Source organism: Bubalus kerabau, chromosome 19, assembly GCF_029407905.1.
Source record: "Bubalus kerabau isolate K-KA32 ecotype Philippines breed swamp buffalo chromosome 19, PCC_UOA_SB_1v2, whole genome shotgun sequence".
NCBI lineage: Eukaryota > Metazoa > Chordata > Mammalia > Artiodactyla > Bovidae > Bubalus > Bubalus kerabau.
Window position 1 is genome coordinate 5,512,421 of NC_073642.1, and position 23,874 is coordinate 5,536,294.

General features: G+C 41.3%; 1 protein-coding gene across 6 annotated transcripts in view; it reads left to right on the forward strand.

Moving 5' to 3' along the window:
- GABRG3 (gamma-aminobutyric acid type A receptor subunit gamma3) overlaps window positions 1–23,874 on the forward strand; it is a 650,486-nt gene that overhangs the window by 242,060 nt on the left and 384,552 nt on the right. Inside the window, exon 3 of one of the 6 annotated variants that reach the window (XM_055556667.1) lies at window positions 15,784–15,954. The exons of the other annotated variants lie outside the window; for them this stretch is intronic. Coding sequence (XP_055412642.1) covers window positions 15,946–15,954 — 9 coding nt within the window. The 5' untranslated portion in view covers window positions 15,784–15,945. The remainder of the gene's footprint in view (window positions 1–15,783; window positions 15,955–23,874) is intronic. 6 annotated transcript variants of the gene reach the window in all.

Genomic DNA, 23,874 nt, shown 5'->3' on the forward strand with positions numbered 1-23,874 from the left:
CAGAAAGAAGTTTCTGTGTAATTCTATCTTATGCATTACATTGACATTTTTATAATGTGTAGAAGCTGAGCCAATTGAGTGTTGAAGGACAAAGTGGGCTGGGAGCCTCAGATCTGATCTTGAGTCCAAGGCAGTGATGATGCTCGCTGCCAGGTGGGAGTGGACGACAGCTTAGTTTCCTCCTTTTATGTCTTTCTCTGCATCCTCCTCTGTTCCTTCTACACTGTCCAATCTTCGCTTCTAACCCTACCACATCTGCATCACCTCTGCTGGGCTGACCTGATTGGCTACTCTGAGCTTAAGAAGAGGGATGTCTGTGTCACTGGCCACAGAGCGTCTATCAGGCATCCAGCCACATTCCCCCACCTTACCTAATGGAACAGCATCTTTCTGTTTTACCCCTGGAATGACATCTGCTCAGAGACTTATGTTTCTACCGTCAAGGATCATGTCACTGAAACAGTGAACCATTGCAACTTTGAAGATGGACAGATAGTCTACAGTCTGGGTTGTATATCAATTGAGGTCTCCTCTCTGCCTTGCAGCAGAAACTCTGACTACCTGCAGACCCCTGCTGCCCAGTACCTTTACCAGTGGTCCCAGGAAGCTGTTGACATTTAGATTAGTGAAAAGTAAATAAAGTTAAACTTTGCTTCCTCAGTGGCACTGGCCACATTTTAAGTGCTGAATTGTCACACTGTTTTATAGGAACGCTTCTAGCATCACAGAAAATTCTACTTTAGACAGTGTCCATGACAAGAGCTATGCATTTCATCACATTTTCTAGTCTAATAGTAAGTTTATAGGTGGGAAGAGTACAAATGTCAGGCTGCTTAGAGTGAAGAATAGTGCAGGGCACCCACAAGGTTGTAGCTGGCACTGTGCCTCTCAGCAGACCCCAAGGCCAGGGCCTGGGACTCCAGGCCTTCTCTGGCTGTCATTTCTGATTTTCTTGTCTTGCCTTCAGAAGGCCTGAGGAGAAATGAGTCTTCAGGCGCAATTCACAAACCAGAGACCACAGCCTCACAATGTAGTTCACTTCTGCAGGGGAAGAGTTCTGAAGCAGTCAACAAGCCTTTCCTATTTTTCCCTCACATATTCTTTTACCATTAGGCTAGTTATTGGAAAGATAAACTCTCTCCTATAGCTATTTTCAAGTGCTGATTCATAAAGTGTTTCTGTGTTTTGCATTACAAAATTCTGCTCTGAGCAGTTTGTATTTCTGATCACTGAGGTGAGAACAACTGGAGGTTCCCCAGGACAAATTAAAAGAAGAGAGGTGCTCCTTCAGAGACAGTGCACCCCCCACCCCCATCCTCTACCCTACTCCAGGCCAAGAGAATAAGGGAAACTTGGAAAAGTTGGAATATTTGCAAAGTAAAAATTTTTGTGCATCTGTTTGCATTTTTGTCTTCTTTCATTGGTCACTTATTTTTTAAAATGTTATTCTGAATAAATATAAGTTGTAACACTTTTTCCTGCCCTATATTATTGTAGTGATCTCAGTTAGGCAGCAGTGAGCAGTGGCATGAAGAGAGATCTTAATTCCCTGCCCAAGACTTGAACCTGGGTAGCCCAGATGAAAACCAGAAATCCTAGCCACCAAATCAGCAAGGGCTAGAGGCTAGAAGCTAATTTTCCCTGGATCTTTGCCCCCAGTGAAAAATGCACTTGTCACAGAGGTAGGAACTATTAATGCAGGTACAAAGTTTCTTATTAGAGACACAGCAGAAGAACAAGGGGAGAGAACAGAGAGAAACAGTTTGTTTAGTTGAGACAGAAGCAAGGCAGAGAAGCATGCCTGGAGAGAAAGGCTGTGCTCATCCTCCCAAGTGAGGAGGAGCCCAGGAAAGAAGCGATTAAGGCATTTATAAGGCAGTTCTCCCAGGTCTTTGTCTTCCTTCAGGCTAGTTATCTAGTTTCTTTTTCCACACCTGAACTGCCCTGGGACCCTCCCTGGGGTGCATATGCACCCCTCAGCCAGGATGGATCTCGAAGTGAAGGCTTCTGAGAGGAGCCAGACTCATTATGGGCTGGAGTTGTCCTGACTTTTGATGCTAAGGAGCCTTTCTGTGCATGTGTAGTGTCTCCCTTGTCCTTTACTTAGAAGAGACTTTGCTTCTCTTTGTGTTTGCCTCTCTCAGTTATTCCCTTGAGGTGTTAACAAGAGACAAAGACTGGCTATTTACCCTGTTTCTATTGTTACTTCTATTTCTGAGAGCAAATGGGGGGCTCATTTTCCATTCCTCAACTGGAGCCCACCTATCTCTTATCTCAGGAAATGCAAAGAGAAGACTGGATGATTGTAAATGTCCAACCTGAAGCCCATCTATCTCCTACCTCAGAGATAGTCTGAGATATGAGGTTGAATTATTAAGTATGAATGCATCTAAGTCATTTCCTCCTTCCTGGGATTAGAAGGGTGTCACCAAGCTCTTCTTGGAGTTCTAAAATTCCAGTTCAGTTCAGTTTAGTTGCTCAGTAGTGTCCGATTCTTTGCAACCCCGTGAACTGCATCACACCAGACCTCCCTGTCCATCACCATCTCCCAGAGTTTACTCAAACTCATGTCCATTGAGTCGTTGATGCCATCCAACCATCTCATGCTCTGTCGTCCCCTTCTCCTCCTGTCTTCAAACTTTTCCAGCATCAGGGTCTTTTCCAAAGAGTCAGTTCTTCACATCACATAGCCAAAGTATTAGAGCTTTGACTTCAGCATCAGTCCTTCCAATGAATATTCAGGACTGATTTCCTTTAAGATTGACTGGCTTGATCTCCTTGGAGTCCAAGTGACTGTCAAGAGTCTTCTCCAATACCACAATTTAAAAGCATCAGTTCTTTGGCACTCAGCTTTCTTTATGGTCCAGCTTACACATCCATATGTGACTACTGGAAAAATCATAGCCTTAACTAGACAGACCTTTGTTAGCAAAGTAATGTTTCTGTTTTTTAATGTGCTGTCTAGGCTGATCATAACTTTTCTTCCAAGGAGCAAGTGTCTTTTAATTTCACGGCTGCAATCACCATCTGCAGTGATTTTGGAGTCCAAAAAATAAAGTCTGACACTGTTTCCACTGTTTCCCTATCTACTTGCCATGAAGTGATGGGACTGGATGCCATGATCTTAGTTTTTTGAATGTGGAGTTTTAAGACAGTTTTTTCACTCTCCTCTTTCAGTTTCATCAAGAGGCTCATTAGTTCCTCTTCACTTTCTCACGTACGAGTGGTGCCATCTGCATATCTGAGGCTTCTGATATTTCTCCCAGCAATCTTGATTCCAGCTTGGGCTTCATCCAGCCCAGCATTCCACATGATGTACTCTGCATATAAGTTAAATAAGGAAGGTGACAATATACAGCCTTGTCATACTCCTTTCCCAATTTGGAACCAGTCTGTTATTCCATGTCTGGTTCTAATTGTTGCTTCTTGACCTGCATGCAGATTTCTCAGGAGGCAGGTAAGGTGGTCTGGTATTTTCATCTTTAAGAATTTTCCACAATTTGTTGTGATCTACACAGTCAAAAGCTTTAGTGTAGTCAATAAATTAGAAGTAGATGTTTTTCTGGAACTCTCTTGCTTTTTCTATGATCCAGCATACGTTTGAAATTTGATCTCTGGTTCCTCTGCCTTTTTAAATCCAGCTTGAAGATCTGGAAGTTCTCAGTTCACATACTGTTGAAGCTTAGCTTAGAGAATTTTGAGCATTACTTTGCTAATGTGTGAAATGAGAGCAATTGTGCAGTCGTGTGAACATTCTTTTGCATTGCCTTTCTTTGGGATTGGAATGAATACTGACCTTTTCCAGTCCTGTGGCCACTGCTGAGATTTCCAAATTTGTTGGCATTTTGAGTGCAGCACTTTGTTTTTTGAGTGCAGATTTTTGAGTTCATCTTTTAGGATTTGAAATAGCTCCACTGGAATTCCATCACCTGCACTAGCTTTGTTCGCAGTGATGCTTCCTAAGGCCCACTTGACTTCGCACTCCAGGATGTCTGGCTTTAGGTCAGTGATCACACCATTGTGGTTCTCTGGGTCATGAAGATCTTTTTTTTATAGTTCTTCTGTGTATTTTTGCCACCTCTTAATATCTTCTGCTTCTGTTGGGTCCATATCATTTATGTCTTTTATTGTGCCCATCTTTGCATGAAATATTCCCTTGTATCTCTTTATTTCCAACATATCCCTTAACTTCCATCCCTCCTACTCTCTCTTGACACACTTTCTCTACCTGTTGGCAAAGGTCTTCCTTGATCCATCCATAATTGACAGTTCATTGGGGTTCTACTCTTCTACTTTGTCCATGCTGTACCTCCATTTTGGGAGCCTCATCACTGGGGAGAATGGGAATAGTAAGGATATAAGTGGGGTGGGAAGCATTGGAGAAGTTTTGTAGTACAAGCAGAAGTGCATTTTAGGGAAGTGACAAGGTTCCCTAGGAGAAGGAGTTTCAACTTTGTCTGGTGGATGAGAAAGTGTATTTATTTTTCACTGAACAGTATTTAAAAATAAAAAGTATTTTCACAATACAGTATTTATCAAAGTATCCAAATAACAAAAAGGTAGTAACATTTTGATTTAAAACCTAGGCATAAATTCATTTTTTAAATAAATGTAGTAAGGTATGAAATATGAAGTATTTAATATCAATATTTCAAAATTAAATATTGTTTAGGATTATTAAATTTTTTTTTCATAACTTGAGCATTTGTATAAAGTTCTGATTGATTCTTAGAAGGTAACTGAAGATTCCCTTTCTCTAGTTCACAAATAGAGGTGATTCTCCAGCAAGGAGTCCAGATAAAAGGCAAAGCTGGTGGGGGCACAATTGGCTGCAGGCATCCCTTTGTCATGTCCCACTACCCCCACCCTTGCCATCGATATCCTACTGGCATGGAGTCTGGGTCTGTGTGGCCAACAGTTGTGGCTTCCCATGAAAGGCCAGTCAGTGTAGGCCCTGAGAACTTAGGGCCCCTGTACCCACCAGAGCTTGGCAAGTTGAAATGACTCCTGCAAACCCAGTGTGGATGAGCCTCCTTGAAAAAGATGTGCACTGAGGAAATGTGTGATTGCCAAAGCGATCCTTGCCATCTCCCTCCCCACCTCCCTCCACCCTCACCCCAGGCCACCCCCATATTCCTAGTGCCTCCATCACTAATCATCTGATGTGGATGATATGGGTGTTTGCTTAGCCAGCGGATGGGAGAGGGCTGGTGAGAAGTCAGAGAGTGGCTATGGGGACAGACCTCCTCCTCACCCTCCTCTGCCTTTCTCTCCTCCTTGCCCTGGGTTTTGCATTGTTCTGAGAAGATGGCTCTTGGACCCCTCAGAACTGCATTCCTCAGCCCAGGCCTGGCTCCCCTGGGTCCTCACCAGCCCCAGACCTTGGGCTGGGCAGGCACTCTGTGTCAATATGAGACTACTTTCCTGGCTCCCAATGGAGTCATCCTTTCCTGTGTGTGAACCCCAGGAGAGGAGACTTGTTTATAGGCACTGAATGCTCAACACAAACGTGATTGCCCCTAGTCAGCCAGAACTAAGCTGCCTCCATCCCTCCCTTTGCCAGGGGAAACTGGGGCCATATGCTTCTTCTTTTTTTTTTTTTTTTTAAATTTTATTTTATTTTTAAACTTTACATAACTGTATTAGATTTGCCAAATATCAAAATGAATCCACCACAGGTATACATGTGTTCCCCATCCTGAACCCTCTTCCCTCCTCCCTCCCCATTCCATCCCTCTGGGTCGTCCCAGTGCACCAGCCCCAAGCATCCAGTATCGTGCATCGAACCTGGACTGGCAACTCATTTCATACATGATATTTTACATGTTTCAATGCCATTCTCCCAAATCTTCCCACCCTCTCCCTCTCCCACAGAGTCCATAAGACTGTTCTATACATCAGTGTCTCTTTTGCTGTCTCGTACACACGGTTATTGTTACCATCTTTCTAAATTCCATATATATGCGTTAGTATACTGTATTGGTGTTTTTCTTTCTGGCTTACTTCACTCTGTATAATAGGCTCCAGTTTCATCCACCTCATTAGAACTGATTCAAATGTATTCTTTTTAATGGCTGAATAATACTCCATTGTGTATATGTACCACAGCTTGCTTATCCATTCATCTGCTGATGGACATCTAGGTTGCTTCCATGTCCTGGCTATTATAAACAGTGCTGCGATGAACATTGGGGTACTCGTGTCTCTTTCCCTTCTGGTTTTCTCAGTGTGTATGCCCAGCAGTGGGATTGCTGGATCATAAGGCATGTCTATTTCCAGTTTTTTAAGGAATCTCCACACTGTTCTCCATAGTGGCTGTACTAGTTTGCATTCCCACCAACAGTGTAAGAGGGTTCCCTTTTCTCCACACCCTCTCCAGCATTTATTACTTGTAGACTTTTGGATTGCAGCCATTCTGACTGGTGTGAAATGGTACCTCATAGTGGTTTTGATTTGCATTTCTCTGATAATGAGTGATGTTGAGCATCTTTTCATGTGTTTGTTAGCCATCTGAATGTCTTCTTTGGAGAAATGTCTATTTAGTTCTTTGGCCCATTTTTTGATTGGGTCATTTATTTTTCTGGAGTTGAGCTGTAGGAGTTGCTTGTATATTCTCGAGATTAGTTGTTTGTCAGTTGCTTCATTTGCTATTATCTTCTCCCATTCTGAAGGCTGTCTTTTCACCTTGCTAATAGTTTCCTTTGATGTGCAGAAGCTTTTAAGGTTAATTAGGTCCCATTTGTTTATTTTTGCTTTTATTTCCAATATTCTGGGAGGTGGGTCATAGAGGATCCTGCTGTGATGTATGTCAGAGAGTGTTTTGCCTATGTTCTCCTCTAGGAGTTTTATAGTTTCTGGTCTTACGTTTAGATCTTTAATCCATTTTGAGTTTATTTTTGTGTATGGTGTTAGAAAGTGTTCTAGTTTCATTCTTTTACAAGTGGTTGACCAGAGTTCCCAGCACCACTTGTTAAAGAGATTGTCTTTAATCCATTGTATATTCTTGCCTCCTTTGTCGAAGATAAGGTGTCCATATGTGCGTGGATTTATCTCTGGGCTTTCTATTTTGTTCCATTGATCTATATTTCTGTCTTTGTGCCAGTACCATACTGTCTTGATAACTGTGGCTTTGTAGTAGAGCCTGAAGTCAGGTAGGTTGATTCCTCCAGTTCCATTCTTCTTTCTCAAGATCGCTTTGGCTATTCGAGGTTTTTTGTTTTTCCATACAAATTGTGAAATTATTTGTTCTAGCTCTGTGAAGAATGCTGTTGGTAGCTTGATAGGGATTGCATTGAATCTATAGATTGCTTTGGGTAGTATACTCATTTTCACTACATTGATTCTTCCAATCCATGAACATGGTATATTTCTCCATCTGTTAGTGTCCTCTTTGATTTCTTTCACCAGTGTTTTATAGTTTTCTATATATAGGTCTTTAGATTCTTTAGGTAGATATATTCCTAAGTATTTTATTCTTTCCGTTGCAATGGTGAATGGAATTGTTTCCTTAATTTCTCTTTCTGTTTTCTCATTATTAGTGTATAGGAATGCAAGGGATTTCTGTGTGTTGATTTTATATCCTGCAACTTTACTATAGTCATTGATTAGTTCTAGTAATATTCTGGTGGAGTCTTTAGGGTTTTCTATGTAGAGGATCATGTCATCTGCAAACAGTGAGAGCTTTACTTCTTCTTTTCCAATTTGGATTCCTTTTATTTCTTTTTCTGTTCTGATTGCTGTGGCCAAAACTTCCAAAACTATGTTGAATAGTAATGGTGAAAGTGGGCACCCTTGTCTTGTTCCTGACTTTATAGGAAATGCTTTCAATTTTTCACCATTGAGGATAATGTTTGCTGTGGGTTTGTCATATATAGCTTTGATTATGTTGAGGTATGTTCCTTCTATTCCTGCTTTCTGGAGAGTTTTTATCATAAATGGATGTTGAATTTTGTCAAAGGCTTTCTCTGCATCTATTGAGATAATCATATGGTTTTTATTGTTCAATTTGTTAATGTGGTGTATTACATTGATTGATTTGCGGATATTGAAGAATCCTTGCATCCCTGGGATAAAGCCCACTTGGTCATGGTGTATGATCTTTTTAATGTGTTGTTGGATTCTGATTGCTAGAATTTTGTTAAGGATTTTTGCATCTATGTTCATCAGTGATATTGGCCTGTAGTTTTCTTTTTTTGTGGGATCTTTGTCAGGTTTTGGTATTAGGGTGATGGTGGCCTCATAGAATGAGTTTGGAAGTTTACCATCCTCTGCAATTTTCTGGAAGAGTTTGAGCAGGATAGGTGTTAGCTCTTCTCTAAATTTTTGGTAGAATTCAGCTGTGAAGCCGTCTGGACCTGGGCTTTTGTTTGCTGGAAGATTTTTTATTACAGTTTCAATTTCCATGCTTGTGATGGGTCTGTTAAGATTTTCTATTTCTTCCTGATCGAGTTTTGGAAAGTTGTACTTTTCTAAGAATTTGTCCATTTCTTCCTCGTTGTCCATTTTATTGGCATATAATTGTTGATAGTAGTCTCTTATGATCCTTTGTATTTCTGTGTTGTCTGTTGTGATCTCTCCATTTTCATTTCTAATTTTATTGATTTGATTTTTCTCCCTTTGTTTCTTGATGAGTCTGGCTAATGGTTTGTCAATTTTATTTATCCTTTCAAAGAACCAGCTTTTGGTTTTGTTGATTTTTGCTATGGTCTCTTTTGTTTCTTTTGCATTTATTTCTGCTCTAATTTTTAAGATTTCTTTCCTTCTACTAACCCTGGGGTTCTTCATTTCTTCCTTTTCTAGTTGCTTTAGGTGTAGAGTTAGGTTATTTATTTGACTTTTTTCTTGTTTCTTGAGGTGTGCCTGTATTGCTATGAACTTTCCCCTTAGGACTGCTTTTACCGTGTCCCACAGGTTTTGGGTTGTTGTGTTTTCATTTTCATTCGTTTCTATGCAAATTTTGATTTCTTTTTTGATTTCTTCTGTGATTTGTTGGTTATTCAGCAGTGTGTTGTTCAGCCTCCATATGTTGGATTTTTTAATAGTTTTTCTCCTGTAATTGAGATCTAATCTTACTGCATTGTGGTCAGAAAAGATGCTTGGAATGATTTCTATTTTTTTGAATTTACCAAGGCTAGCTTTATGGCCCAGGATGTGATCTATCCTGGAGAAGGTTCCATGTGCGCTTGAGAAGAAGGTGAAATTCATTGTTTTGGGATGAAATGTCCTATAGATATCAATTAGGTCTAACTGGTCTATTGTATCGTTTAAAGTTTGTGTTTCCTTGTTAATTTTCTGTTTAGTTGATCTATCCATAGGTGTGAGTGGGGTATTAAAGTCTCCCACTATTATTGTGTTATTGTTAATTTCTTCTTTCATACTTGTTAGCATTTGTCTTACATACTGCGGTGCTCCCGTGTTGGGTGCATATATATTTATAATTGTTATATCTTCTTCTTGGATTGATCCTTTGATCATTATGTAGTGACCATCTTTGTCTCTTTTCACAGCCTTTGTTTTAAAGTCTATTTTATCTGATATGAGTATTGCTACTCCTGCTTTCTTTTGGTCCCTATTCGCATGGAAAATCTTTTTCCAGCCCTTCACTTTCAGTCTGTATGTGTCTCCTGTTTTGAGGTGGGTCTCTTGTAGACAACATATGCAGGGGTCTTGTTTTTGTATCCATTCAGCCAGTCTTTGTCTTTTGGTTGGGGCATTCAACCCATTTACGTTTAAGGTAATTACTGATAAGTATGACCCCGTTGCCATTTACTTTATTGTTTTGGGTTCAAATTTATACACAATTTTTGTGTTTCCTGTCTAGAGAATATCCTTTAGTATTTGTTGGAGAGCTGGTTTGGTGGTGCAGAATTCTCTCAGCTTTTGCTTGTCTGAAAAGCTTTTGATTTCTCCTTCATACTTGAATGAGATCCTTGCTGGGTACAATAATCTGGGCTGTAGGTTATTTTCTTTCATCATTTTAAGTATGTCTTGCCATTCCCTCCTGGCTTGAAGAGTTTCTATTGAAAGATCAGCTGTTATCCTTATGGGAATTCCCTTGTGTGTTATTTGTTGTTTTTCCCTTGCTGCTTTTAATATTTGTTCTTTGTGTTTGATCTTTGTTAATTTGATTACTATGTGTCTTGGGGTGTTTCGCCTTGGGTTTATCCTGTTTGGGACTCTCTGGGTTTCTTGGACTTGGGTGATTATTTCCTTCCCCATTTTAGGGAAGTTTTCAACTATTATCTCCTCAAGTATTTTCTCATGGTCTTTCTTTTTGTCTTCTTCTTCTGGGACCCCTATGATTCGAATGTTGTAGCGTTTAATATTGTCCTGGAGGTCTCTGAGATTGTCCTCATTTCTTTTAATTCGTTTTTCTTTTATCCTCTCTGATTCATTTATTTCTACCATTCTATCTTCTAATTCACTAATCCTATCTTCTGCCTCTGTTATTCTACTATTTGTTGCCTCCAGAGTGTTTTTAATTTCACTTATTGCATTATTCATTATATATTGACTCTTTTTTATTTCTTCTAAGTCCTTGTTAAACCTTTCTTGCATCTTCTCAATCCTTGCCTCCAGGCTATTTATCTGTGATTCCATTTTAATTTCAAGATTTTGGATCAATTTCACTATCATTATTCGAAATTCTTTATCAGGTAGATTCCCTATCTCTTCCTCTTTTGTTTGGTTTGGTGGGCATTTATCCTGTTCCTTTATCTGCTGGCTATTCCTCTGTCTCTTCATCTTGTTTAAATTGCTGAGTTTGGGGTGTCCTTTCTGTATTCTGGCAGTTTGTGGAGTTCTCTTTATTGTGGCGTTTCCTCGCTGTGTGTGGGTTTGTACAGGTGGCTTGTCAAGGTTTCCTGGTTAGGGAAGCTTGTGTCGATGTTCTGGTGGATGGAGCTGTATTTCTTCTCTCTGGAGTGTAATGAAATGTCCAGTAATGAGTTATGAGATGTCTACGGTTTTGGGGTGACTTTGGGCAGCCTGTATCTTGAAGCTCAGGGCTGTGTTCCTTTGTTGCTGGAGAATTTGCTTTTTATGTCTTTCCCTGGAACTTGTTGGCCCTTGTGTGGTGCTTGGTTTCAGTGTCAGTATGGAGGCGTTTGATGAGCTCCTGTCAATTAATGTTCCTTGGAGTCAGGAGTTCCCCTGAGTCAGGGATTGGACTTAAGCCTCCTACTTCCAGTTATCGGTCTTAATTTTACAGTAGTTTCAAAACTTCTCCTTCTATACAGCACCACTGATAAAACCTCTACGTTAAGGATGAAAAGTTTCTCTACTGTGAGGGTCACTCAGAGAGGTTCACAGCGTTACATGGAGAAGAGAAGAGGGAGGAGGGAGTTAGAGGTGACCCAAATGAGATGAGGTGGAATCAATAGTGGAGAGAGTGGGCTAGCCAGTAGTCACTTCCTTATGTGCACTCCACAACTGTACCGCTCAGAGATGTTCACGGAGTTATACAGGGAAGAGAAGAAGGAGGCAGGAGACAGAGGTGGCCAGAAGGATAAAAGGGGGAAATGAAAAGGAGGGAGACAGATCCAGCCAGTAATCTGTTCCTTAAGTGTTCTCCACCGTCTGGAACACACAGAAATTCACAGAGTTGGGTAGAGTAGAGAGGGGTTAGGGAGGAGATACAGGTGACCTGGTGGAGAAAATGGAGAGTCCAAAGGGAGAGAGAGCAGTCAAGCCAGTAATCTCGTACACTAGTGAAAAATGGGTCCTGAAGATTGGGTTCTTAAAGGTACAAAATTGGTAACAAATACATAAAAACAAAAATTAGAAATCTAGAGTAGAGTTTGGAATTTCAAAAATGCGATGTTAATGAAAAGGAGAAGGAAAAGAAAGAGAGAAAAAACGAACAAAGAAAAACAAACAAGGTCGTGAAAGTAATAAAGAAACTACAGGTACAAAATTGATAACTAATACCAAACAGCAAAAATTAAAAATCTAGAGTAGAGTTTGGATTTCAAAAATACAACGTTAAAAAAAAAAAAAAAAAAAAGAAGAAGAAAAATAAAGAGAGAAAACAAACAAACCAACAAAAACAATGTCGCAAAAATTATAAAGAAAATACAGGTACAAAATTGATATCAAATACCAAAAAGCATAAATTAAAAATCTTGAGTAGAGTTTTGAATTGCAGATATACGATGTTATATAAAAGAAGAAGAGAAAGAAACAGAGGAAAAAAAAAGTCACAGCAATTATGAAAAAAACTATAGGTACAAAATTGATAACATATATCAAAAGGCTAAAATTAAAAATCTAGAGTAGAGTTTGGAATTTCAAAAATACAATGTTAAAGAAAAGAAGAAAAAGAAAAAAAAAAAAAAAAAAAAAAACCACGGTCAAAAAATTATAAAATATATATATGAAGTTTGCTGAAGAAGAAAAAAAAAATAGGGTCTTTTTTTTTTTTTGCGAAGTAATATTTATAAAAGTGAAAATTAAAGGACAATAGAGGACTTAAAAAAAATTTTTTTTTTAATTAAAAAAAAAAGAAAGAAAGAAAGATTGATCGTAAAAATAGTAAAAATATATCTAGGTCTTTCTCTGGTTTTGTTGTGAGTATTGTGGGTTCAGTTCATTTTTGGCAGTTCCTTAGTCCGACTTATATTTCTCAAGATCTATAGGCCCCTTCCTATGTAATCCGTAGTAACCACAGGGTTTTAATCTATGGCCTGTAGCTTCCAAGGCGTTTCCCTCTGTTATAGCTTCTTCTGTTTGCTGATCTCTTTAGTGTCTGGTTCCCGCCCTGACACAAAGGGGATGGTTGAGGACACTATTTTTTTTTTTTTTTTTTTAATTTAGGCTCACTTGTTCAGCCGCGCTGTGGGGAGGGAGGGAGGGATGCTGCAAACAGATACTGGGTCTGCCCCCGCTCACGGGGCGTGTAGCCTCCCTGCCCACACTGCTCGGGCTCTAGGTTGTTCCGCCGGGAACAATCAGAGGCCGGCCCTGGGCTGAGCTCCCAGGTCCAAGCCGCTCAGGTTCAGGCACTCGGGTAGTCCTCAGAGGCGCAGACTCGGTTGGGCCTGCGTTTTGTGTTCTTCCCAGGTCGAGCAGCTCAGGTGATGAGGTGTTTGGCGGGCGCCAATGCTGCGACTTATCGCCTCCCCGCCACTCGGTTATCTCCTTTCGAAGAGTTGGGCTGCTTTTCTGGGTGCCTGATGTCCTCTGCCGGCATTCAGAAGTTGTTTTGTGGAATTTACTCCACGTTTAAATGCTCTTTTGATGAATTTGTGGGGGAGAAAGTGTTCTCCCCGTCCTACTCCTCCGCAGGCAAGCCTATTAGACCTTCTTCAACCTGAGATTTGTGCAGTAGTGTAGCTGGGAAGGGTTAGTTTTAAATTTACATTGGATCTGCCCCTGTGACTAACCCTTTCTTGTTATTATAAACATACATAATGGCCTGCCTCAGGGAGGTAACCTGAGCTGCCCACCTGTGAAGGACTGTAAGGAAGTTACACTAACACATTCCCCTGCCTGAGACCTGCCATTCTAGGGGACATTTCCAAGGATTGAATAGTCTTTTTACTTTGCTTCCTCCCCTTCCTCCCCACCCATCTCTGACCCATAAAAGAACCTGGCAACCAGGCCCTGATAAGATGGTTATTTTGAGACTCTAGCCTTCCATCTGAGTTAAATTCACCCATTCCAGTCCATTTTAGTTCGCTGATTCCTGGAATGTCGACATTCACTGTTGCCATCTCTTGTTTGACCACTTCCAATTTGCCTTGATTCATGGACCTGACATTCCAGTTCCTATGCAATATTGCTCTTTACAGCATCGGACCTTGCTTCTATCACCAGTCACATCCACAGCTGGGTATTGTTTTTGCTTTGGCTCCATCCCTTCATTATTTCTGGAGTTATTTCTCCACTGATCTCCAGTAGCATATTGGGCACCTACTAACCTGGGGAGTTCCTCTTTCAGTATCCTATCATTTTGCCTTTTCATATGGTCCGTGGGGTTCTCAAGGCAAGAATACTGAAGTGGTTTGCCATTCCCTTCTCCAGTGGACCACATTCTGTCAGATCTCTCCACCATGACCCGCCCATCTTGGATTGCCCCACGGGCATGGCTTAGTTTCATTGAGTTAGACAAGGCTGTGGTTCTAGTGTGATTAGATTGACTAGTTTTCTGTGAGTATGGTTTCAGTGTGTCTGCCCTCTGATGCCTTCTTGCAACACCTACCGTCTTACTTGGGTTTCTCTTACCTTGGGCATGGGGTATCTCTTCAGGCTGCTCCAGCAAAGTGCAGCCGCTGCTCCTTACCTTGGAGGGGGGGTATCTCCTCACCTCACCGCAGCCCTTCCTGACCTTCAACGTGGGATAGCCTCTCTAGGCCCTCCTGCACCTGCGCAGCCACAGCTTTGTTGTGCGGTTGGTCCTCCTGGCCGCCGCCCCGGCCTCAGGCGTGGGGTTGTTCTTTCCGGCCCTCGCCCCTGGCCTCGGGTGTGGAGGCGTGGGGCTGCCCCTCCAGGCCGCCGCCCCTGACCTAGGACGCGGGGTAACTCCTCTTGGCCGCTGCCCCGCCCCCCCACCCCGACCTTGGACGCTGGGTAGCTCCTCCCGGCCCTTCCTGCGCCGTCGCAGTCTGGCACTCTCGGCTGCTGCCCCTGACCTCGGACGTGGAGTAACTCCTCTTGGCCGCCGCTCTTCAGGCATGGGGTCCTCCAAGCTTCTGTCCCTGACCTCGGACGTGGGGTAGCTCTTCTTAGCTGCGCTTAGTGGGATGGTCGCAGCCGCCTGTGCTTAGTGCGCCGGTAGCAGCCGTGAAATTAAAAGACGCTTACTCCTTGGAAAGAAAGTTATGACCAACCTAGATAGCATATTCAAAAGCAGAGACATTACTTTGCCAACAAAGGTCCGTCTAGTCAAGGCTATGGTTTTTCCTGTCTTGGGTTCATTGACCAGTCTTGCAGCAAGAAGAGTGAGCTTGGACTAGGTAACAGCAGTGGAAATTAAAGACATTGGCAGGAAAATGTGGGGCAGGATGTTTGGGAGAATTTGACTCCCTGAGAGTGGACACCTCCCCACCAATCCCTGCAAACCTGACACCAGGCGAGGCAGACAATATTACATCCATAAGAGTTTTCCAAAGTAATCTAACCATATTACTATGCAAATAAAAATCTCAGAATCTGAAGTGTCCACGTTCAGAGGATTTTGTTATAAATAATAGCACAACATTCTGTCTAGCAGTTTAAACTTTTAATCTGAAATTTTTTGTCTCTGATACCTGCTCTGTATTAACCTGGTCATGTGTTTTCCCAAGGGTTTCCTGCCTCTGTGTGCACTGATTCCTTTTGCTCTTAGAAAAATGCAATTTTAAAGATAGGAAGTTCTCTCTGGTATAAGTTTCTTCTAGGAAGACCATAAAGGGCCCTAGTGTCCATACTCAGAGCCTCAGGGGACACAGCAGGACAGTGAGTCCACAAGCTTATCTCTGGCAAGGAAGGCAGCAACTCACTAATCTTGCTGCACTCAGGACTTAATCTGCCCTGTGCTATTGGGGTTTTCTTTTGCAATATAATCGAATGGGAAGGATAATTCCCATTCTACCTTGAGCTGAGTTTTGATTCTTTTATTTTTAGCTTCTCTAAATAACTCAGTTTTTCTTTGGGGAGAGGAGTAAATGACTGGCTATTGAAATTTTAAATCTCCTACTTTAAACAGGGTCGTTCATAAAGGTTGTGTCATTCTCTAATGTACCTTATTTCCCCCTCTCTAATGAGAGAACTGATTTAACCTAACGCTTGAAATTAATTTTCCAGATTCCTGACCATAATCACCTTGCTTTGAAGAATCTTCAGGTTTCCCTGGAGAATTTGTTTTTCTTCAGTTTTCCAGTTCTTCTAATAATTGCAGAGACCCTGCCCCAGAGCTCAGAGGGGACCATGCAATTCCCTGGCTGCTCAGCACACTAACCAGAACTGATGGAAATTGTGAGTCAGGTGGGGATAAAGACTGGGAAAGGGAAGACCAGGGTGAGGGGGTGTGAGTGAGTGAGATGGGGTGACATTGGGAAGGGTCTCTCTGAGAGGCTGCCTTCAGGCAGAGACTACATGTAAGAGGGGTTTGCACACAGAGCTGGAGGGCAGAGAAGGGCCAGGGGCCCAGAGCAGGAAGGAGTTCAGGGCATGAGGGACCCTCAAAGAGGCAGGGCATCAGAGCACAGTGGAGGCACCCTCTAAGATGAAGCAATCACATAGGAGGGTTCTTGAATGTTATTCTAGGTTTCTGTGTTATTTTAATCAAGGAAACTTCACTGTCTAGTTTAAATTTGAAGATCTTTTCTGTGGCCACATCCCTATCCTCAGAGTCAGCCCTGCTCTGGTCCCACCTGGCCAAACACCACCGAAGGCCACTCCAGGCCTCCAAATCACCACCCCTCCCACAACCTGCTTCTCTTATCTTTGACTGCTTGCCCAGGCCCAGCCTGAACAGGGACCAGCTCTGGGCATGCTTCAATGGCTCCCAGCAGCAAAAGTCCATAACTCCCATGTCCTGCTTGGCTTTTTGAATGATGCTGATCTGCACAGGTATATCTTGCCCCATGACTGATCCTCTGCACAGGCAGGAGCAGAGGCTTATACCTCATACCTTAGGGACTGGGGTTCCTCCTTGGAAATGTTCTGTGAAATCAAGAGTCAAGAGCTCCAGACACCAGCTTCAGCTGGCAGTCTGCGTGGGAACACGTCTCTCTTGTCCCTCTTAACTTAAAAAGTAAACGACATGAGTTTTTTCTGGGGCAAAATGAGGATGATAGCCTACAGAGACTACATGTAAGAGGGGTTGTACTACATGTAAGGGAAACAGTATGTCAGATAGCTCTGAGAAACTGATCCAAAGAAATAACAGGGAAGATCAGTATAAACGTGATTTTGATGAAAGGGGAGTACAAAGCAATCAAGCACATATTTTCTTTGCAGAAAGTTTCTGCTAATCACATGGAGCAAATGTCACCATGAAAGATTTCAGGGCTTTTCTAGATATGAGGAGATACAAGAACTGAACTCATAAAATCGGTTCCTGAAAATATTAGAGTATCTTAAGACTGTTCTGCCAGTTTTTCCCAGAGCACAGTGTGCCTCATTTCTGCTCTCCACCCTAAACTTCTTTCAGGGAGTGTCAAGAGTCAGCATATACAGCAGCACATGATTTAAATCTTCTAGAGGTAGATGTCAAATGTCAATGGCAAGTGCCAGTTTGTAGTTGACACCTCTCAGGTTACTTCCTCCAGTAGAGAGTCAATAGCCCGTGGAATCTTTGCAGTGTGATGCTTTGAGGAAGTCAGACCATGGATAATGATCAGTTCAGAATCATCCAACTTTATTTGGATTGTCAAAATCCAGAAATAGCAATGTGACCAGATAATAAAACAGTAGTTAATAAGAGTTAACATAAAAATGTAAAAACAGCTTGTGAACTGGGAGGTTTCAACTCCAAACCTGATATGAAGCTCAGAGGCATGAAATTGTAGGGTGGCTTATCAAGAGACCTTGAGAGTGGGATGGTGCCTGAGCCAGCAGTCACCTAAGGGGCTCCCTCCTAAGGGGCAGAGCCAGGCTGAGATCCAGGTCTGGAGTTTTCAAGTTGAGGAGGTTCAGGTCTGCCTAGCATCCTTTCTTCTAAATTGGCTCTGAAGATGCCAAAATTCCCCAGAAAATAACTAGTATTTGGTTACATTTTATAGGTTGTTAGTGAATGTGGAAGGCAGGGTAATGGGCCCATTCCTTCCACCAAAGATGTCCATATCCTAATGCCTATAACCTAGGAATATATTATGTTACATGGCAGAAAGGACTATGCTGATATAATACATGAGGGACCTTGAGGTGCAAGGTATATTAGATTATCCAGGTGGACCCCAGGTAATCACAAGGCTTCTTCGTATAAGATGGAGGCAGGAAGGTTAGATAAGATGTGAGGATGGAAACAGGTGGGAGAGATGCAGTCCACAGCCCAAGGAATGAAGTTTCCTTTTATAAGCCTGGAAAGGCTGGGAACAGATTCTCTGCTGGATCCTCCAGAAGGAAGGAAGACCTGCAGACCCATTTGAAACCTCTGACCTTCAGATAAAAATTTGTGTTGTTTTCAGCCAAATTTGGCATAATCTGTCAAAGCAGCAATAAGAAATGAATACAATGAGCCAGTTTTTTTTTTTTTAGATTGACTTTTTATACAAAATCACATTTCAATTGGCCAGATTGTATTGTTTTCAAGGTTTTTTTTTTGTTTGTTTATATGTTTGTTTGTTTGTTTTACTGCTGATGAACATTTAGAATAGTATGTGAAACACTAGGGTATCCATCCATCTTTCTCTTTATCTATAGGCAATTTGACCCAAAACACTGAGGGCTTTTTAAATTCGGTAAATAAATTAAAAAGATCTTACAGTTCAAAAGGGAAAATGCTAATTATATTTTGAAACAAGTTATTATTAACTGTTTAAATAACAAGAGTCCTACTGTGTGCTCCAAGGCAGGTTTTCAAATGCCTTTTGTCCTTGGTCAGTGAAAGGATGGACCTAGAGCAGCCAGTTTCTCAGGACAGAGATTGTCTGTGAAGGAACACAAGGAAAAAGTTGAATTTCTTAGAGTTTTCCGAGTGCTGGGGTGACTTAAGAGATGCATATTGGGCTTTATGTGTAAATGTTGTTGTTGTTCAGTCACTAATTGTATCCTACTCTTTGCAACTCCGTGGACTGGGTCAAGCTCCCCTGTCCTTTACAGTCTCCCAGAGTTTGTTCAAATTCATGTTCATTGAGTCAGTAATACTATCTAAGCATCATCCTCTGCTTCCCCCATTCTCCTTTTGCCTTCAGTCTTTCCCAGCATCAGGGTCTTTTCCAAAGAATCAGCTCCTCACATCAGGTGGCCAAAGTGTTGGGGCTACAGCTACAGCATCAGTTCTTCCAATGAATAATCAGGGTTGATTTCTGTTAAGACTGATTGGCTTGATCTCCTTTCAGTCCAAGAGAATCTCAAGAGTCTTCTCTAGCATCAAAAGCATCAATTTTTCAGCGCTCAGCCTTCCTTATGGTCCAACTCTAACATCCATACATGGCTACTGGAAAAACCATACCTTTGACTATAAAGACCTTTATAGGCAAAGTGATGTCTTTGCTTTTTCAGTATACTGTCTAAGTTTGTCATAACTTTATTTCCAAGGAACAAATGTCTTTTAATTTCATGGCTGCAGTTACCATCCAAAGTTATTTTGGAGACCAAGAAAATACAGTCTGTCACTGCTTCCACTTTTTCCCCTTCTGTTAGCCAGGAAGTCTATGGGACCAGATGCCATGATCTTCATTTTTTAAACGTTGAGTTTTAAACCAGCTTTTTCACTCGTGTCATTCGCCATCATCAAGAACTCTTTAGTTCCTTTTCACTTTCTACCGTTAGAGTGGTATCATCTGCTTATCTGAGGTTGTTGATATTTCTCCTGGCAATCTTGATTACAGCTTGTGATTCATCCATCCTGACATTTCACATGATGAACTCTGCATATAATTTAAATGAGCAGGATGACAATATACACCCTTGTCAAACTCCTTTCCCAATTCTGAAGCAGTCTGTTGTTCCACGTTGTTCTTGACCTACATATAGGTTTCTCAAAGACAGGTAAGGTGATCTGGTACCCCCATCTCTTTAAGAATTTTCCACAGTTTGTTGTGACCCACACACCAAAGGCTTTAGTATAGTCAATGAAGCACAAGTAGATGTTTTTCTGGAAATCCCTTGTTTTTTCTATGATCCAACAAATGTTGGCAATTTGATCTCTGGTTCCACTGCCTGTTCTTAACCCAGCTTCTCCATCTGGAAGTTCTCAGTTCACGTACTACTGAAGCCTAGTTGAAGGATTTTTATCAGAACCCTACTAGCATGTGAAATGAACATAATTGTACAATAGTTTGAACATTCTTTGGATTGGAATGAAAACTGACCTTTTCCAGTTTTATGGCCACTGCTGAGTTTTCCAAATTTGCTGGTATATTGATTGCATCATTTTAATAGCACCATCTTTTTTTGATAGCCTGTGGTGAACAATGTTGGATTTGTGACCTCCAAAGAAAAAGATTTAGCTTTGGGATCAGGGACCAGATTTGATCATTCAGAGCTTTTGTGTGGCAGAAGTTTTATTACAGTGAAAAAGGAGAGAGAAATCTTCTGACACAGACATCAGAAGGGGGAAGAGAGTGCCTCACTCACTAGTTTCATCAAGGCCTTATATGCTTTTACCAGACCCACTCCCACAACATTTGTCTTAATATAAGAGGATTAGTCAGAAGGTTCTTGTTAAGAAGGAGAAACAAGTCCTTGGATAAGATACATTGTTGTTATATAATCATTAGTACAGAGTTTAAGGAAAAACATACCCTTGAGCAAGATGAGTTGTTTAGTTGTGTAGTCATTAGCTCTTGGATTAAAGAAAGTTAGTCTTAAAAACCATTGTCGTAACAATTCAGAGTTTAAGAAAAATCGTCTTATGTGAGGAATACAAAGCAATGTAGAAAAAAAAAAAGTTTGTCCTTTTCTCCTCCTTGAGAACCCCAGACCCCTTTCTCCTCCTCTAGGGCCCTGGACCCCTTCCTTCTTGAGGGCCCTGGACTCCTTATCAATCTACCTAAGAATTAGCTTTCTCATTTGAAATAACTCAGCTGGAATTCCATCACCACAACCAACCACCTTTGTTCATAGCAATGCTTCGTAAGTGTCACTTGACTTCACAATCCACTACGTCTGACTCTAGGTGAGTGATCACATCACGTGTTTATCCAGATGATTATGACCTTTATACTTCTTCTGTGTAATCTTGCCACCTCTTTTTAATCTCTTCTGCTTCTGTTAGGTCCATACTCTCTGTCTTTCATCATACCCATCCTCGCATGAAATGTTCCTCAAAATCTCCAGTTTTCTTGAAGAGATCTCTAGTCTTTCCCTTTCTGTTGTTTTCCTCTATTTCTTTGCATTGTTCATTGAAGAAGGCCTTCTTTTCTCTCCTTGCTATTCTCTAGAACTCTGCTTTCAGTTGGGTGTATCTTTCCCTTTCTCCCTTGCCTTTCACTTGTCTTCTTTCCTCAGCTATTTGTAAAGCCTCCTCAGACAACTACTTTATTCTTGCACTTCTTTTGCTTTGGGATGGTTTTAGTCACCACCTCCTATATAGTATTACAAACCTCTGTCCATAGTTCTTCAGGCATTCTGTCTACCAGACCTAATCCCTTGAATCTATTCATTACCTACATTGTATAATCATAAGAGATTTGATTTAGGTCATACCTGAGTGGCCTATTGGTTTTCCCTGCTTTCTTCAATTTAAGCCTGAGTTTTACAATAAGGAGGTCATGATCTAAGCCACAGTCAGCTTCAGGTCTTTTTTTGCTGACTATAGACAGCTTCTACAGCTTCCTCTGCAAAGAATATAATCAATCTGATTTTGGTATTGACCATTTGGTGATGTGAATGTGTAGAATCATCTCTTGCATTGTTGGAAAACACTGTTTTCTATGACCAGTGTGTTCTCTTGATAAAACTGTTAGCCTTTGCCCTGCTTCATTTTTACTCTAACCCGAAACCTGCTTGTTACTCCAGGTATCTCTTGACTTTCTACTTTTGCACCCCTATGATGAAAAGAGCATCTTTTTTGGTACTATTTCTAGAAGGTCTTCTAAGTCTTCATAGAATGAGTCAACTTCAGCTTCTTCAGTATCAGTAGTTGGGGCATAGACTTAGATTACTGTGATGTTGAGTGGTTTGCCTTGGAAATAAACTGAGATCATTCTGTCGTTTTTGAGATTGCACCCAAGTACTGCATTTTAGACTCTTTTGTTAGCTATGAGGGCTACCTCATTTCTTCTAAGGAATTTTCGCCTACAATAGTAGATATAATAGTCATCTAAATTAAATTTGCCCGTTCCCACCCATTTTAGTTTATGGATTCCTAAGATGTTAATGTTCACTTATGTATCCTTCTTGACCACTTGTAAATAAGATTAGACATAAAAATATATGCCTTATCTCAGTATCATAACACTTGTAATGCCCAATGCAAAATTTTAAAATGAACATATGGTCTTTTTATTGAGATACCGTTGACACATAACACTGTGTAAGTTTAGGGCATGCAGCATGCTTATTTCATACATGTATATATTGCAGTACCATTACCACTGTAGCATTAGCCAACACCTCTATCACTTCACATAATAATTATTTCTTTTGTGTGGTGAAAACAATTAAGATATAGCCTCTTAGTGACTTTGAAGTTTATAGCCTAGTACTGTTGACTGTAATCACTCTGCTGTGCATTAGGTCCCCAGGATTTCTTCATCTTGTAGTTGTAGGTTTGTACCCTTTGACCACAATCTCCTGAATTCCTTCACTCCCAATCACCCGGTAACCACCATTCTACTCTCTTTTACTGAGTTCGCTTTGTTAGATTCTGTAAGTGATATTATTCAGTATCTGTCTTTCTTTGACTTACTTAGCAAATGAGGCTCAAGGTCCACCTTCACTGCTGCAAATGGCCAGATTTCCTTCTTCTTCATGGCTGAATTGACATTCTCTTTCTCCACTCATCCCTTGAACCAAAGGAAATGAAAACAGGTTACAAAAGCGGTATCTGCACTCCCACATTTATTAAAGTAGCATTAACAATAGTCAAGGTATGGAAGCCACTTAAATGTTCATCAAATTATGACATTTAAAACACTGTCTCTCCAGTCTCCTGGATCACTATGTCCGCAGGCTGAAAGCTGTTTCCTTCATAGCTCCAAACTGTGAGTGACCACGCTACACACTAGACAGTGTTCTGGAGGCCGCAAACACTGGGAGGGGCTGGACACCTCCTGCTAGCTATCAATAGGGAGGGTTGCCATGTTCCAGCACACAGGTTGGCTGGCACCTAGTTAGAAGGATACCCCTTTCTTTTTAAATCTTCTGAACATCTCAGTCCTCTAGGAGGTTTTGCCTTCCTCATACTTTCCACCTTCCACTGCTACCAAATGCCTGGTGCATCTTTGCTGTTTCTTCCTTCTCTCTCTCTCTCTCTCTCTGCCCACTTCCCCCTACCCCCCAACACTTCTTTTTTCTCTATTCCAAGATATCATTGGATATCCTGAATGAAACAGCTTTCTGCAAAGCCTTGTTTTTTATATTTATTATAGTTGGTAGTGGGCTTCCCTGATGGCTCAGCAGGTAAAGAACTCACCTGAAATGCAGGAGGTGCAGGTTTGATCCCTGGGTCAGGAAGATCCCCTGGAGGAGGGCATGGCAACCTACTCTTGTATTCTTGCTTTGAAAATCTGATGGACAGAGGTTCCTAGTGGGCTATGGTTCATGGGATCACAAAGAGTCAGACATGACTAAAGCGACTGAGCACATGTAGTTGGGAGTTACCTTTCCAGCATCTCCTAATGTTCCAAGGCCTTGGGAATACACCTACCTAGTGGGCATGGAACAAGACTGGTTCCAAATAGGAAAAGGAGTATGTCAAGGCTGTATATTGTCACCCTGCTTATTTAACTTATATGCAGAGAGCATCATGAGAAACGCTGGGCTGGAGGAAGCGCAAGCTGGAATCAAGATTGCCAGGAGAAATATCAATAACCTCAGATATGCAGATGACACCACCTTTATGGCAGAAAGTGAAGAAGAACTAAAGAGCCTCTTGATGAAAGTGAAAGAAGAGAGTGAAAAAGTTGGCTTAAAGCTCAATATTCAGAAAACTAATATCATGGCATCCGGTCCCATCACTTCATGGCAAATACATGGGGAAACAGTGGAAACAGTGGCTGACTTTGTTTTTCTGGGCTCCAAAATCATTGCGGATGGTGATTGCAGCCATGAAATTAAAAGACG